At 38.8% G+C, this 17,272-nt stretch overlaps 3 protein-coding genes and 1 long non-coding RNA gene across 4 annotated transcripts in view; 2 read left to right on the top strand and 2 right to left on the bottom strand.

Moving 5' to 3' along the window:
• The window catches only part of LOC134659552 (coiled-coil domain-containing protein 186), a 53,998-nt gene extending 40,916 nt beyond the window's left edge, over window positions 1–13,082 (bottom strand). Inside the window, exons 1-3 of the mRNA XM_063515218.1 lie at window positions 11,782–13,082; window positions 10,987–11,199; window positions 9,706–9,825 (exon numbers count right to left, since the gene is read on the bottom strand). Of these exons, the coding sequence (XP_063371288.1) occupies window positions 9,706–9,825; window positions 10,987–11,199; window positions 11,782–12,942 (1,494 nt within the window). The 5' untranslated portion in view covers window positions 12,943–13,082. The remainder of the gene's footprint in view (window positions 1–9,705; window positions 9,826–10,986; window positions 11,200–11,781) is intronic.
• LOC134659540 (transcription initiation factor TFIID subunit 10-like) overlaps window positions 1–17,272 on the bottom strand; it is a 125,907-nt gene that overhangs the window by 15,008 nt on the left and 93,627 nt on the right. The window lies entirely within an intron of this gene.
• LOC134659572 (uncharacterized) overlaps window positions 6,590–17,272 on the top strand; it is a 145,370-nt gene continuing 134,687 nt past the window's right edge. Inside the window, exon 1 of the long non-coding RNA XR_010097816.1 lies at window positions 6,590–6,702. This is a non-coding gene — a long non-coding RNA (uncharacterized LOC134659572). The remainder of the gene's footprint in view (window positions 6,703–17,272) is intronic.
• Window positions 13,803–17,272, top strand: part of LOC134659554 (kinesin-like protein KIF3A) — a 46,460-nt gene continuing 42,990 nt past the window's right edge. The window contains exons 1-2 of the mRNA XM_063515220.1: window positions 13,803–13,982; window positions 14,316–14,512. Coding sequence (XP_063371290.1) covers window positions 13,964–13,982; window positions 14,316–14,512 — 216 coding nt within the window. The 5' untranslated portion in view covers window positions 13,803–13,963. The remainder of the gene's footprint in view (window positions 13,983–14,315; window positions 14,513–17,272) is intronic.

The raw sequence follows: 17,272 nt of genomic DNA, 5'->3' as shown, positions 1-17,272 counted from the left end.
GTCCAACCATACCTTGGCTGTACATTACAGCTGCATATGCAGCTAGCGCCAACGGTGGCTACACTAACTAAAAAAAAAAAAAAAAAAAGGCAATGACAGACCAGACCAATATCCACAGTGTTTTCAGTTAAAAGAAACAGTGAATCTGATGTACTCGGATATGCTTGGGGAAATTAATGACAGAGGGCGTGAAAACCAATTTTATAAGTCTTTCAAATCTTGTATAATCTGTGATGCCACTTTCATCTTTTTCGTTACGCGCAATTAACAAAAGGAAAGAAATAACAAAATAATTTGGTTTTATTTTTTGCTTGCCTTTAAAATATTTTTGATTCATATATCTAATAATAAAATATTCATCGAGTGTTTTTTCTTTAAATTAGTCCATTTTAAAATCTTAATTTGCATAAATTTTAGGATACAATTTAGATAAATATGAAAGGAACGGAACGTTATTGACAGACCCGCCATAACGTTTTTATTTCAATACTTTACTTTCTTGTTATCCTCGATGCTTGAAAGTGCTCTGAAACGATTCTCTTGTGATTTTATACGCCTGTGCTTGCCCTGGACCCCGATAAATCTGTTTTTATGTGAATAGTATGGTGTACTCAACGGACTCTGATTTGCTGCTTGGATTGGTTATTTGTGACAATGGTTCGAAACAGTGCGATGTGTTGTGTACCTAATTGCGGTAAAACGCGTAAGTATTCATATTAATATTTTTCATTTTCAACTGTGGAGCAATAATACTTAACCCTGAAATATAAATATGGAACTATGACCCCAGTAAGGTCTACTTCATGTGCAATATGACTCGGCGTTTTCGAATATAACTTTGACAAAATTGTCGCGATTTATTAGCACTGCGTGGTATTTTATTGACATGTAATCAAACCTAGATTATATTTCTTTAATATAACACTATCTGTATATACACAGTCTGGGTATTTTTCCAAATAAGGGTTATAAGTTATATAAAGTAGAGGTATTTCCCTATTAAGGACCGGGTCCTTCAAAGGCCTTTCTTTAGCATGGTTAAAGAACACAAAATCAACTGTAGGTTTTTATCATTTCATACCTTGACATAAGTGCAGTTATGAATGTGGTATTTTTTTTAACTTATTTAAGTTAATATAGGTATTCATTGAACATCCAAAGTTCATTCTGTTAGTGTACCTACTTAAGTCTGTACTAGTGTTACTGTAATTATACATACCCATTTCTTTTTTTTTCAGGATTAGATAATGTGATTCTTCACAAATTTCCCTGTCCAATTAATGAGGCTGACCGGTTTCGTACTTGGATTTACTCTGTTAGTGGAGTTGTGTTATCTTTGGATAATCAATTTATTCATAAGTACCGAAAAGTGTGTCATGTTCACTTTGAGGAAAAATTTATTAATCGAAGCGGAAGACTCAGCGCTATTGCAGTTCCAACACTACATTTAAAAGGTACATACACAATTTTAGCCGAATTGCACACTTGTCTTGTACAATTTAATTGTTGTGCCATTGAGGGTTCATATTACATTGGACATATCATAGTTTAGTTTATTTATTTCATAATGATAAATTACAGTATAAATTATTTTATTTATTATAGTGTTAGTATCCCTATGTCCCTGATGAGGGATAACAGGATACCATCATAGTGTTAGTATTAGCCCCCAATGACAAAAAAGGGCTGTCATAAGTTCAATGTGTATGTGTATGTAGTAGTTATATATCTCTGTGTATGTAGTTGTATGTCTGGCTGCGGCAATCTATGTAGCACTCAAACGGTATGTGAACTAATTTGAGTGCAGTTTTTTAATCAAAAGCCTTGTTTATTGGAATCATCACTTACATTACAGATCACTTACTATTCTAAAATATGGCTTAAGTTTCATGTACTAGGTACCTATTATTTTAATGTGTTTTAGAAAAAAAAATTGCCCGTTGCCCTCTAACTTAACTTTTGGTCTTTCATTGTGATATAACAATACTTTTTAAGGGCAAATATTTCTGTAATAAAATGGTTAAATTTTCAGGAATGGCTACGCAAACCGCATCGGTGCAAATTGCAAGCAATTTCCAACAACCGTTGCAAGATGATCATGTACCCCGAGCCCCATTGATGAACATCACGAATCAGTACAATGCAGGTGGTGACGACACTTCTCGGCCCTCAACTTCAGGTCAGTATGAAAACTATATATTTTCTTACAATAATATATCTATTTTTTTATTTCATTATATATTTGATACATAATTTGGAAGCTTTTTTAAAGTTTTTATTAAGGAGGAAATTCTTTACAGATCATTTAGTATTCTAAATTATAGCTTAATTTTTATGTGACTAATTATCAATCTTCCCATTCCATTCTTCTTCTTCTTGTTAGGTTAGGTTAGGTTAGGATTATTTAGCTGTGGCGCTAGGTGCACGTTGATGAACTCTTCATAGAAAGGCTTTGATCGGACTTTCATACATTTGCGACCTTTTATTATAGAGCATCGATTTTTTTTTTGTGGTTAGCACATCTAATGGTGTCTATAATTTTGCCCAAGTCTCTTATGTTTGATAGTTTCCGACTTACGTCATTTCTAAGATTTATTGAAAATAATTATTATCTCACAAACTACCCACACAATTTTTCTTTAAATCTTAGTCAATGTTCTATAAATTAAGACTCACCTCTACAAAAAAAAAATAATATTACTTGTTTAAAAAAATTTGATGTGTAACAAATTATGTCAAAATGTTTTCAATTATGTAAATATCCAGAGAGGAAAATGAGTACTACGTTTGTATGAAAAGGCGATTTCACACGGGTCCTCCACTTTCGTCTTAACTTTACAAAAATCAAATGTTCTGTAGGTATTAAATTGGTGAAATATATGATTTTCAGGGATGGCTACGCCAACCGCATCGCTGAAAATTGCAAGCAATTTACAAGAACCATTACACGATGTACCCCGAGCCCCATTGATCAACATCACAAATGCGGCTGCTCACGACGCTTCTCGGCCCACAATTTCAGGTGAGTTTGATAATAAACCTGTAAAGTTTCTTACAAATAATATATGCATTTTATTATACTACGTCGGACCGTGGGTGTCAAAAAAGCATACGGCCCGCCCGATGGTAAGCAGTCTCCGTAGCCTATGGGCACCTGCAACTCCAGAGATGTTACATGTGCGTTGCCGACCCTAACACCATAGAGTAATATAAGTAAAGAAAGAGTGGTAAGTCCATACATCAGTTTTCTTACCAAAACGCGCGTTATTTCGTAGTCGACATCTAGCGTCAAGTAGCGGAATATATCAGTACTGCTAATCAACAATAGATGTCGCGGCGAACAAACACTCTAATGCTCAACAATTTTCAGCTAATATTATAACCGCATTACTCGAAACTCGATTTTCAACTCCTTCTGCTTCTAGTATTAGTTGTAAATTGTTTTTAGCAGTACATTTTTCGTCAGTAGCGACACTTGTGCCATCTGTTGTCAAGTAGCGGTACTGATAGTTCCACTACTTGATATATGTTACATGTGGACTACGAAATAACGCGCGTTTTGGTTAAGAAAACTGATGTATGGAGTTACCACTCTTTCTTTATTTATAATATCTGGGAGACAACATATAAAAACTCAAAAATGCGCGTTTTCCCAGAGATAAGACCTAGCTAGATCGATTTTTCGCGCCTCAAAACCCCCATATAGTAAATTTAATCGAATTTTTTAGAACCGTTTCCGAGATCCCCGAAATATATACAGTGTGTGGCCTATAACGCGGGAGAATAATTAAAACGTAGATTCTACTCCTCAAACTAGACAATGTTTGTTCAGCAACTTTTAAAAATAACTTGTGGTTTGTATTTTAAAACACTTTAAAATTTAATCGAACACGCAATGTATCACGAAATTGATTATGCCTGTACGGTGACAAGACTGACGGGCGATGTCAATTAGACGGAATTTAAAGTACATTGAAAATATTATTTAGTTTGTTTGAAAAAGGGACAATTTTAAGACTACATAATTTCAAAAAGTTGTCGAACAAAAGTTTTATTGTTTGAGTAGTAGAATCTACGTTTTAATTATTCTCCCGCGTTATAGGCCACACACTGTATATAAATAAATAAACAAGAATTGCTCGTTTAAAGGTATTAGATAGATAGATAGATAGATTACTCTATGCTAACACTCCGCACTATTTCGCTTACCATAAAGACGAATTAGCTAATATGTTTATACGAATAACCTGACAGTGTCCTTATGGCAAATGGCAACCTTTTGATTGAGAATAAATAAGTGCTATAATAACTGCTAAGTATTTCTTCCTACAGCTACTTATATTATAAAATTTATTTCAGATCATACGCCACCCTACACGCCACAATTTTGCTCTGAAGCTAGTAGTTTAGCCAAACATATAAAAAAACTTACCGAGACGAAGGACAAATATGCCGTCAGACTAAAAAAAGCTATGTCTCTCTCAACCAACACGGCTTTTCAGAAAGCCATCGGTAAATTTACCACAATGGCATTGCTATTTGTCATGATGCAATTTAGGGAGATAAATAAAAAGAAAATGGGAAGGAGATTCACAAAGCAAGAAAAAATAATGGCATTATCTCTTTATAAGCAAGGACCTAAGGCGTATAGATGGCTGAGGCACATTTTTGTACTACCATCGCCTCTCACATTATCAAGGATGATATCCGCTGCAGCCTTAAAAGCCGGTATAAATGATAACATTTTCGAAAATCTTAAAAAAAAGGCCAGAAAAATGTCGATATCTGAAAGGCTGTGTATTTTATTCTTCGACGAGATGGCAATTAAACCTCATTTTGAATACAATTCAAAAAAAGACATGATCATCGGATTCGTTGACAACGGAAAAAGGAGGGTCAAAAAAATCGCTGACCACGCGCTAGTTTTTATGATAAGAGGCATCACAAAAACTTATAAACAGCCCATTAGTTACAGCTTTTGTTGTGGAGCCACCGAGAAACACGAATTAGCGCAGGCCATAAAAGACCACATATGCCCTGACCAACCAAATCATCGACTTATCTTGTAGGTTTTTCCTGCATCACTGGTGTAAAGACACAAATAAATTATTAAAAGGAACGCGATCAGACTTCGATCCAGAAGATAGAATGCGAGAAATGACGAGGAACTATTATTTAAAACGAAGGAAATGCTCCAATCGATGAACAGTGTGCATAATCGCTTTTTTCCATAAGAGTGTAGTGTAGTCTGATTTGATGAAAGTTTTTACTTATTTCTTTGCTTTTAATGGATAGATTGACTAAAAGCGATGATTATGAATGAATATTGTCAATTAGCATTGATTTTGTAATGTAAAAATAAAACTGTAATCACATTTATTGTTTTATTGTTTTTCAATTACTTGTCTGGGCAAACTGAACTAGGTCACATCATTGTGTGAACTTCGTTAGCGGTTTCCTGGTGAGGACTGCAATGGAGGTTCACACTTGTGATCTGGTTCCGTTTGCTCGGACTCAGAACGCAAACCTTAGCTATTTAAAAAGCCCGCCACTGCTCGTATAGCTGTATTAATAGGTATGGATATATACACATTTGAAAAGTTGCAGTAAACTATCAATAGATGGCGCTGCATCCGAAAACCTTGACTGATAACTCTATACCCTATTATTCAATATACTCTATGCCAATATCGAGCGTTCATGAAATCAATTTTATAAGATTAGTTTAACAAGACAGCATCGTAGGATTTGTAGGTAAACGAATACTAACATAATAATACTCTACTAAGTATGGCGTATCAGGAATAATGAACTCTTGCCAGGCTGAAGGAACAAAACACTTGTGGTAAGCATAAGTAAAAGTACTTACAAACTACAGGCAGCTCGTATCAAGTCTGTAGGCTTCCTGGTTAAGTTGGTGATTAAATAAATACTGTTTAAGCTTTGACTTAAAACTATGAATACTTTGCAGGTTTCTCAATGGCGGAGGTATATTATTCCAAACCTTCGACGCGGCGTAGCTGAAACTACCACGAAAAGCTGCTGTGGCATGGCGCGGCGTCAACAATTGAATCCCACAGTTACGGCGTTCGCGGAGCTTAATACAAGATAGCTTATTGAAGAGATATGGGGGCGTTCTATACTTCAGCACACCAAAGAGCAAACAGGCCAGATGAAGTTTACGACGGTGTTGCATTTTGAGGATCATATGACTATTCAGAAACGGAGTCACGTGGGCTCTCAACGGAATATTGAAACAGAAGCGAGCACAGGCATTTTGAACACGTTGAATGAGTCTCTTTGTTTTAGCAAGAAGTCTAGGCCCAAACACTACATCCACATAATTTAATTTTGATAGGACAAGTGATTCAACTAGTTGACATCGCAGGTTTTCGCTTAAATATGGCCGAATTTTATATAAAACCTTAAGCTTGTAAAAACAACTCCTAATGGCTTCAGAGATATGCTTCTCATAACGTAGTCCACAATCCATTATGAGACCTAAATTACGCGCCTCATACACTCTCTCAACCGGTGTGTTCATTAACATAACATCCGCTGATATACTGACACCAGCCAGTTGTTGCCACTTTACCACTTTGGAAGTGTCTCTCGCGCAAACTATTCAGTTTAGAAAAAAATGATATTAGAAACCTCAATATCATTTTTGAAGACCTATCCATAGATACCCCACACGTATGGGTTTGATGAAAAAAAAATTTTTGAGTTTCAGTTCGAAGTATGGGGAACCCCAAAAATTTATTGTTTTTTTCTATTTTTGTGTGAAAATCTTAATGCGGTTCACAGAATACATCTACTTACCAAGTTTCAACAGTATAGTTCTTATAGTTTCGGAGAAAAGTGGCTGTGACATACGGACGGACAGACAAACGGACAGACAGACAGACATGACGAATCTATAAGGGTTCCGTTTTTTGCCATTTGGCTACGGAACCCTAAAAATGAATAGCATTTCAGTATTTTTGTATAAGTAGTTACGCTACCCAAAGATTGTCTAAAAAAAATAGCTATTTAGCGATAAGACCGTCTGTTATCCGTCTTTATTTTTAATAAATTGTTTCTTATGAAAGGTGTGGAAGAAAGAAAGTTTGTGTACACATAGCGAAATACACATAACATGAGAAAAAGATATCGACTACGAAATACCTCGTGTTTTGGTAAGAAAACTGATTACCCGAGACCACGGGGACAACGCCGTCCTTGAAACGTCGGAGGTAAATCTTAAAACTTAGATACGCGATTAAGTCCCGTTGTATAATTTAATAATGTGTAAAAATCGTGAAAGTTTAAATCAGTGTTAAGAAAACTGATGTTATGGAGTTACCACTCTTTCTTTACATTTCTCTATGCTTTACAGTAGAGATGCCACGAATATTCGGCAGCTATTCGGTATTCGGCCACTTTGCCGAATATTCGGTATTCGGCCGAATGTTGCCTACTATTCGGTCGAATACCGAACATCTGTTGCATCTACTTAAAAAGAAAAATTGCACAATAAAAATAACCAAAAAGTATGTAGGTATATTTAGAATGTGTTCTTGGAAAGTTGTTAAATACGAAGACCCTTTTTTGAACATTTGTTGATTAAAAACATTTTATTTTTATCATGAGTCTGTTTTGTTTAATTCTATTCATTAATGCTGTTCAACAAAAATATATCTTAGCTAACGTCATCTAACGTTGAGCTTTGTTAGCGATCAGTTTTTATAATAATTGTGACTCAAAATGTTCGCATGTCATGCCGAATATTCGGTATTCGGCCGAGAGAGGAGCCAAATATTCGGTATTCGGTATTCGGCCAAAACCACTATTCGGGGCATCTCTACTTTACAGTACCTTGTACGCGTCCATCTCCAAGCGCAGCTTGCTCTGCGTCCACTTGAGCCTCCCTTCTAGCTCCTTCACCTCTCGAACCTTCGCCAGCTCGCGCTCGCTGTCTCCCAGATATTAGTTTCTTATGAAAGGTGTGTAAGAAAGAAAGAGTATTCTATCTGTCTATGTATCTCAGTGTCTGCTTCGTACCTTGTATGCGTCCATCTCCAAGCGCAGCTTGCTCTGCGTCCACTTGAGCCTCCCTTCTAGCTCCTTCACCTCTCGAACCTTCGCCAGCTCGCGCTCGCTGTCTCCCAGATATTAGTTTCTTATGAAAGGTGTGTAAGAAAGAAAGAGTATTCTATCTGTCTATGTATCTCAGTGTCTGCTTCGTACCTTGTATGCGTCCATCTCCAAGCGCAGCTTGCTCTGCGTCCACTTGAGCCTCCCTTCTAGCTCCTTCACCTCTCGAACCTTCGCCAGCTCGCGCTCGCTGTCTCCCAGATATTAGTTTCTTATGAAAGGTGTGTAAGAAAGAAAGAGTATTCTATCTGTCTATGTATCTCAGTGTCTGCTTCGTACCTTGTATGCGTCCATCTCCAAGCGCAGCTTGCTCTGCGTCCACTTGAGCCTCCCTTCTAGCTCCTTCACCTCTCGAACCTTCGCCAGCTCGCGCTCGCTGTCTCCCAGATATTAGTTTCTTATGAAAGGTGTGTAAGAAAGAAAGAGTATTCTATCTGTCTATGTATCTCAGTGTCTGCTTCGTACCTTGTATGCGTCCATCTCCAAGCGCAGCTTGCTCTGCGTCCACTTGAGCCTCCCTTCTAGCTCCTTCACCTCTCGAACCTTCGCCAGCTCGCGCTCGCTGTCTCCCAGATATTAGTTTCTTATGAAAGGTGTGTAAGAAAGAAAGAGTATTCTATCTGTCTATGTATCTCAGTGTCTGCTTCGTACCTTGTATGCGTCCATCTCCAAGCGCAGCTTGCTCTGCGTCCACTTGAGCCTCCCTTCTAGCTCCTTCACCTCTCGAACCTTCGCCAGCTCGCGCTCGCTGTCTCCCAGATATTAGTTTCTTATGAAAGGTGTGTAAGAAAGAAAGAGTATTCTATCTGTCTATGTATCTCAGTGTCTGCTTCGTACCTTGTATGCGTCCATCTCCAAGCGCAGCTTGCTCTGCGTCCACTTGAGCCTCCCTTCTAGCTCCTTCACCTCTCGAACCTTCGCCAGCTCGCGCTCGCTGTCTCCCAGATATTAGTTTCTTATGAAAGGTGTGTAAGAAAGAAAGAGTATTCTATCTGTCTATGTATCTCAGTGTCTGCTTCGTACCTTGTATGCGTCCATCTCCAAGCGCAGCTTGCTCTGCGTCCACTTGAGCCTCCCTTCTAGCTCCTTCACCTCTCGAACCTTCGCCAGCTCGCGATCGCTGTCTCCCAGATATTCGTTTCTTATGAAAGGTGTGCAAGAAAGAGTATTATATCTGTCTATGTGTCTCAGTGTCTGCTTCGTACCTTGTATGCGTCCATCTCCAAGCGCAGCTTGCTCTGCGTCCACTTGAGCCTCCCTTCTAGCTCCTTCACCTCTCGAACCTTCGCCAGCTCACGCTCGCTGTCTCCCAGATATTTGTTTCTTATGAAAGGTGTGCAAGAAAGAGTATTCTATCTGTCTATGTGTCTCAGTGTCTGCCTCGTACCTTGTACGCGTCCATCTCCAAGCGCAGCTTGCTCTGCGTCCACTTGAGCCTCCCTTCTAGCTCCTACATCTCTCGAACCTTCGCCAGCTCACGCTCGCTGTCTCCCAGATATTTGTTTCTTATGAAAGGTGTGCAAGAAAGAGTATTCTATCTGTCTATGTATCTCAGTGTCTGCCTCGTACCTTGTACGCGTCCATCTCCAAGCGCAGCTTGCTCTGCGTCCACTTGAGCCTCCCTTCTAGCTCCTTCACTTCCTCTCGAACCTTCGACAGCTCGCGCTCGCTGGTCGCGAGCTCGTGGCACTAAAAAAAATGAATTTAATAACTGTATGAGGCCTTGCACTTAGCCAGAGACATAAGATAAAGATAAAAGATAGTTTATTCAAGTAGGCATAATTACAATGCGCTTATGAACGTCAAATAAAGCTACACCGGCTCCAACCCTACACCTCTGCCCCGAGAAGATTTAAAAATAAGTATTAAGACTACTCCTGGATACTTCCCGATCACTTCTGGATGAGATTAGCTCAGGACCGGGTCAAGTGGCGTACTAGAAGAGAGGTTTATGCTCAGCAGTGGGTGATAAAGGGCTGATATGATGATGATGATAAGACTACTGAGAATCGTGGTTTTTAGCCGCAGCTTTTCCTACCTAGCGGAGCTCGACCGCTGCCACAGAATAAGTAATAGTATTATCATACAGAAGGGCCACGCACCGCCCCGCCCCGACTCGCATTACCTCGCCCCGCGACTGCAATCTGACGGACTTCTGGCGTCCTCTCAGTAAAGCGACTTACCCACACCACAGAATATATAATAGTACTAGGTACAGAAGATTCACTCTCTAACAAAACGCGTTTATTACGACAGATATGACCGCTAGGTGGCGCAAGCGCGAGCAGGCATCCGTTCCATAGCGGTGCGCGGCAACTACTATGGCTAGACACCAAAATTGGTGTGCGCCGCATGTACTTTTAGGTACTTGTGGCGACGCGACGAAATCACGGAGTGTGCCACGGCTGCCCATACATACACAATGACGCGTGTACAGACTTGCAGCGCATACATATAAACGCAAGTGATTTTTGATGTATGGCGTGTCCGCCCTGTGCCTCCGTTGTGGCCTTCTCTGCCATCTTGGCTCGTTGTATACTGCAGTCATAGAGAAAAAAATACATAGAGTGCTCACTCCATACATCAGTTCAGACTATTAATTTCAGTATCTACATCTAGCATCGAGTAGCGGAACTATCAGTACTGCTACTTGACAATAGATGTAGCACCGACCGGAAAGTCTTATCTCAACAGCATAAGACTTTCCGGTCGGTGCTACATCTATTGTCAAGTAGCAGTACTGATAGTTCCGCTACTCGATGCTAGATGCTAATAGTCTTTTTGGTACTAAAACTGATGTATGGAGTGAGCACTCTATGTATTTTTTTTCTCTATGCTGCAGTACAGTACCTTGTCGTCATACATCTGGCAGACGCGCAGTTTATCCTCCCTGGCGGCCCGGAGCTTCCCGGCCGCGAGCTCGGCCTCCGCGGTCGCCGCGCGCTCCCTCACCGCCCCCTGCTCCGCCATCTTGCGCGCTTCGATGGCGGCTCGCTCAACGCTCGCGTAGCGCATCACGGCTGCGTCTTTTTCGCGCTCCGCGTGTTCGACGCGCTTTGACATCTGAAAATACATAAATACAGAACAGAGCCTCAGAGCCTAAGGACCCCCAAAGGGCCCGAAACATGCAGAACAGTATGATTCGTCCTTCTAACTGGATCATCTCAGGTGATACCCCCAGGTGGTAAGAAGTGCATATACATGGAAAAATTCGACCTGTGCTGCTGTGGACGGGTGGCCGAATGACATGGGCACCTGCCTCGATAGCAGAGGACGCTGGTTCGATTCCAGCCTGGGGCACTGGAGGCCTGGGTCACTTTTTCTTAGTATATGACAACAAACTTCCTGAAGATGTGGTCTCAGCACAAAATGTGAACCAATTTAAAAATCAACTAGACAAGCACACCTATACATCTACTTATCAATGACAACTGTCAATGATTACTGGATACAGCCAATATCAGTTGTCACAACTGCCTGCCTGCTTATAGAATAATAATAATAATAATAATTTATTTCAGTTTATAAAATGGCTGTGATATACAGACAGACATAATAAAACTATAAAGGTTCTGTTTCGTCATTTGATTATGGAATCTTAAAAAGCCCATAGTATAGTATGATCAATTTTAAAATCCAACTTACCAAATCCATTTTAGTCTCCAACTCTCTAAAGGTCTGGTCTCTCTCCGTCAGCTTGTCTGCCTGCTGCTTCACCGACTCCCTCAGCGCCGTGTTCTCTTTCCTCAGCTCTGCTAACACTCGCTCCAAGGACTCTATCTGTAGCCGTAACACATCTCCCTTTATGTCATCTTCTAAATTCGTATTTAACGTCTCAGTCTCATTAGAAATCTCGGCTTTGGTTTCTATCCCGTTGGTAATCTTCTCATCGTGTTGTTCATCTTCAAATATATCATTCATTACTTTTCCATTCGGCATCGGTTTAACAGTTTTCATATATGGTATATGGCCTGCTCTATGTGTGTATGCGTTCTTCAAACTGCCGCTTACAGATGAGAAGATCCCGTGGACATTCTTATAGATACTTCCAAGGTCTTGTGACAGTAGTTCTTTAGGTAACCGTGTGTATCGGACATCTAGGTTTGTATTCGCGTTAGTCTCCGGGATTGCCTGAGTAGCGCTAACTTTAGTCTTCTGGCTTGTGAATTGGGATAATACTGCATCCTTATCTACACTTTGGTTCATTTTAACGTCCAATGATATGTTTTCTGCGCTCCGACTGTACGGCGACTTATTTATTGTTACATTAGATTCTATTGTGTCATTTAAACTTACGGTTGATGTTGCTAAGTTTTTATTAGTGTCAAGATTTGGTTGATTATTTAAAGAATCATTAGAAGCACTGTTTGTATTGTTATCCATGGTAATTTGGGTATCTAAATTATCCTCGTTTTGTGACGTTACTAATTTGTGAGCTGTTAGCTCTTCAGAGTTATTTAAATTATCATGCGGGCAGGCTGAGAGCTCTTCAAGGTTGGAGAGGTTGTCAGACGTATTAGCGCCAGGAGAGCTAGGGCCTGAGGACGAAATGGGAGACGAGACTCTGGTGTCACTGACATCCACCAAAACTTTTGTCTCGCCTTTTTCATCATTATTTTTTAGCTCCCTGGCTGAGCTAGCTGACTCGCACGAAGTTACATCCTCTGTCAATACTGAGGAATAAGCCTCCAGTCCAGAATCGGTCGCCAGATCGCGTTCAGAGCCATCTCCTTTAGTAGTTTCGTCGACGTCGACGTCCGCAATATGGGCAGGGTCCTGCTGGACCCCCGCGTCTCCGGAGGACATTGCTACGGCATTAAATTAATTGAACCGTCGAACTAGTAATTTTAAAAGCATAGGATAAAATGCGTAAGCCATTTAAGCTAAGATTTAGACAAACTTGTGAACGAAAATAAACATCTCATTTGACATTTTCTTTCAGAGGTATTTTATTTAGTAGATAAGATACTCGATCTCGATTACACGATGATAAAAATCTAAACATATTTACGTTTATTTATCACTTATAAATCTCTTAAAACGTTTATTTTATACATAATTGACTAGAAAAATATAAATACGATGTTCACATTTGACTAAATTTGTTAATTTTAACATTTTAGTACAGATTTGGGATATACATAAAAATGCCCTATAAAATACCTATTTCTAAAGGTCAGTACAGAAGTATGTAAAGTAATTTAGTTTTTCTAATAATATTCGCTATTTCCTTTCAGTATAAAACCATTCAACAGTTTACTGCATTGATAAAAAAATCATGAAAAGCACAATATTGACAATGAATTTCGCAGTAATTACTAAATTTCGCATTCTATTTAAATAATTAATTAAATGTACGCTTGTGTGATTGATGCTTTATGGGCCCCACATACAAGCGGATCCAAGTAGAAATACCAACTTCCGGTGCGAGTGCTGCCATTATTTGAGAAGATACGTTTCGTATCTGTAGGAATAATCATTACAAATCATGATTTAGGAACTTTTAGATTAATAACAGGCTAAAACAACAAAAATTTTACATTATAATTTGACGTATAATTTTATTCTTATTGGTTTTATTCATATTCGTCTTATTAGAAACAGCTTGTTTGTTGTGAACCCTTTTCTTTTTTTCATTTTACATGGCAACAGAACCGAAAACGTCTTGTCATTCCGATTTCATCATTTCAAAAGGAAATAGCAAACCCTGAAAAACTAGGTCGTGAGTATTGATTTTTACCTAATATCCGACAAACGTACGCGTTGCGCGGCTTTGTGCTAACCGATTTATTGTGTTCGTGTTCGCGTCGAGGCGGAGTCGTCCAAAATGCCCGTAAGTATAAACCGTTGGCTATCATGTGATTTCCGGAAATCATGTCACGATGATTTCATAACTCGTTTCCTTTCATTTGCAAAAACCACATGTGGTATAAAGTTGCACGTTTTTTGCAAATTCTCAAGTCTTTCAAATAGTATTAGTAATAATAGTAATTATAGCTTTTCTGGGTATGACTCATAACGTATTTCGCTTCAGGGTCACTTACAAACCGCCTACGTTTGCGACATAGTAACTGCGCACTGGCGATTGATTCGGTTTAGAACGTAACAGGAGCCCGTGCGGGGCGGACGTGTCGAGTGTTGACGTATTGTCTGTTGGCAGGATGGGGAGGCTCAGTCAGGGGCGACGGTGGAAAATGTCCGCGTGGTGGTGCGGGTGCGGCCGATGGACGAGCGGGAAAAGCTGGAGGGGGCTCCGTGCTGCGTGTCGGTGGACGCCGTGCACGGCACGGTGGCCGTGACGCGCTCCAACGCGGCGCCGCCCGAGCCGCCGAGAGTCTACGCCTATGATGCCGTTTTCGACTGGACCACCAGCCAGGTACGTGCTAGGGCTGCGCCCGAAGCTCCAATAACCTTCTAGAGTATTCTAGACTTATTAGAATTCAGTCTAACCTGAAGATCTTAAAAGTCTTATACAAATTTCCATTGTCTTGCAAATTTATTTATTTCCTATTAGATTTTCAGTCATAATGTGAATCTGATGACAATGCATTAGCAAATTACAGAATTTGTATTATTAACACCTGGTCTTTAGGTTTTTTTTACACATAAGTATTACATTTTCTCGATCAACGCGGTTCTTTGTAGTATGATATGTTATCAGTGGTTGTAGACTGATAGTACATACTTGCTGATAGTATATCACACTATTTGACACAGTTTTGCCAGTTACATTATTGAACTTGTGATCCTTTGATACAGAGGGTCTACCACGAACACAGGTTTGCAAATTACTTCATTTTCTCTTTTACTTAAAGGCGTTATTAGAGTGACAGAGATAGTTGCTCCAAATTTAGGAACTTCGGTAAAAAAATAAGATATATTGAAAGAAAGATAAGAAAGGAAGATATATTGGGGTGCATCCACACAGTTACTTTTTGTAGAATGTCCAAGTGTTATTGCAATTTATTTATTTATATTGCAACATTAGGTATCAGTAGCCATAAGTTACCTAATGTTACTATGTTAAGTATGTTACTAGTAGCATAGAGAAAAAAATACATAGATTGCTCACTCCATACATCAGTTTTAGTACCAAAAAGACTATTAGCATCTAGCATCGAGTAGCGGAACTATCAGTACTGCTACATCTATTGTCAAGTAGCAGTACTGATAGTTCCGCTACTCAATGCTACATGTGGACACTGAAATTAATAGTCTAACTGATGTATGGAGTGAGCACTCTTGTCTTATTATATTTCTCTATGCTAGTAGTGATCTCTTCCAGTTAACACACTGCCAGCGAGTCACTAGGCATGTTCTTTGTTCGTAGATTTTCTCTACATACAGTTTTTTCTCCTGTTATCGGCTACACTCACTGGCACTGAATGTTTAAACTAATGTCGTATTATTTTATTTGGTAGACTAAAATGACATTTCATAGTATGAAGTCTACTGAATAAAAAAATAGACTTTAGTAACCTTTTCCAGCATTGCTCTACAAAAATGAGCTGCAGTGTGGAGGCACCTTTAGTTGATGCCCCAGATACCTCTTTTACTTTCATTTGGCCGACTGTTACATCAACATGTGAATGTTTTCACTTTCTAATAAGAATCTACTACACTACACTAAGGAGTGCCTTTAAATTTCATTATGTGTTTACAAATAAAAATATTTCTATTCTATTACTGGGTCATTTTTTATTTTGTCGTTTTTTAACTTTCTCCGTTTTTGATAAATCAATCAATCAATCAATCAATCAAATTTTTATTGATAAAATAGAAGTATTTTACATGTCAATACATTATTTCTATTACAACACACATTATTATTTTATACATGAAAACATTAACTTACACAGAATATCATAAAAATTTTGGTGGATAGATAGAGTTCCTTATTCTGTACAACATAAGCGCAATTTTCCAATTTCACTGAGTGTCCTACAAAATCTTCCACTGAGTTACGGAAAACGTATGGAGCTTTCCGTAACTTAAATAACTCAATAGACATTTTCATACATTGTTTTTGTCCCCAATTTGGATTTCGTGATTATTCCGACCAGAATAAGGAGCTTTTCAAACCTACATACAATTTTTTTTACAAAATCTGACAACAAAATGGTCCTTCTATGTTGTTTAAAATATTTGTTTGTATATTTTATTTATATTTTAGTTTATGTACACATATTATATGGGAGATATAAAGGAGAAATACTTATTTGCATAAACACTATATTATAACTAATTTTACTATACTAAACTAATTATACCAGTAAATATAATGCAATAAAATGCATTATTATTACGCTGCACAAACTTCTTCAATGATAATTTTAACTTGTAGTACGTGCTTTATCATGTAGCCTGTTCCATGAATGTTACAGAGAGGCAAAGCCAAAATTAAAAATATGTATCTGATTTATGAACATAACTCCTACGTTGAACAATTCCCGCGCTGTCAACTGTCAATGTCATTGTGTTTATTCATGTTAGCCTAGACCATTAGGGCTTAATAAAATATAACTTTTTTAACAGGAAATAATAGTAAATATATAATAAATATGTGAAAAAATAAAATATTAGTGTACGACAGTCCGACCAATTACAAAATTGGAAGAAAATACAAGAAGACTGAAGAAGAAAATGCTACTTTCGCGACCAAGGTCAAAGGCGGCGTCGTTTCGTGGATAGCATGACTATCCACCCGGACATGTTGCATATCAAAATAAGAATCTAGCAGGGCATGGACGTAGGTACCTACTTTTTATTTTAGGTCTGCATCATCATCTCCATCTCCGCCAGCGGCGTAGAGAAAAAAGCGATTTTCGCGTGGCGTATAAAAAGCAATCTGTGCCCTCCTCGCTCGCCAGCGACCGAATGTTTAATACGTATCTAAAATTCCGAAAGGGAAATAAACGCAAAGTAGGAAATACAGTGGACCCAGTATCAAGTGCTTATTTGTTCATGATTTTCGACGTTTGTGCTACTTGTGCATTCTGGATTTTTTTGGAACACTATTCTAGCTAGGTGTATATCTGTCCGCTAACTGCACATGGTGACTGAGCTGTGCACTGCATTCTGGAGCACTATTCTAGGTGCGTCTGTCTGCTAACTGCACACGGTGGTTGTGCTGTGC

Source organism: Cydia amplana, chromosome 25 (genome assembly GCF_948474715.1).
Source record: "Cydia amplana chromosome 25, ilCydAmpl1.1, whole genome shotgun sequence".
NCBI classification, from domain to species: domain Eukaryota; kingdom Metazoa; phylum Arthropoda; class Insecta; order Lepidoptera; family Tortricidae; genus Cydia; species Cydia amplana.
This window is presented reverse-complemented; position numbering and strand designations above follow the sequence as displayed.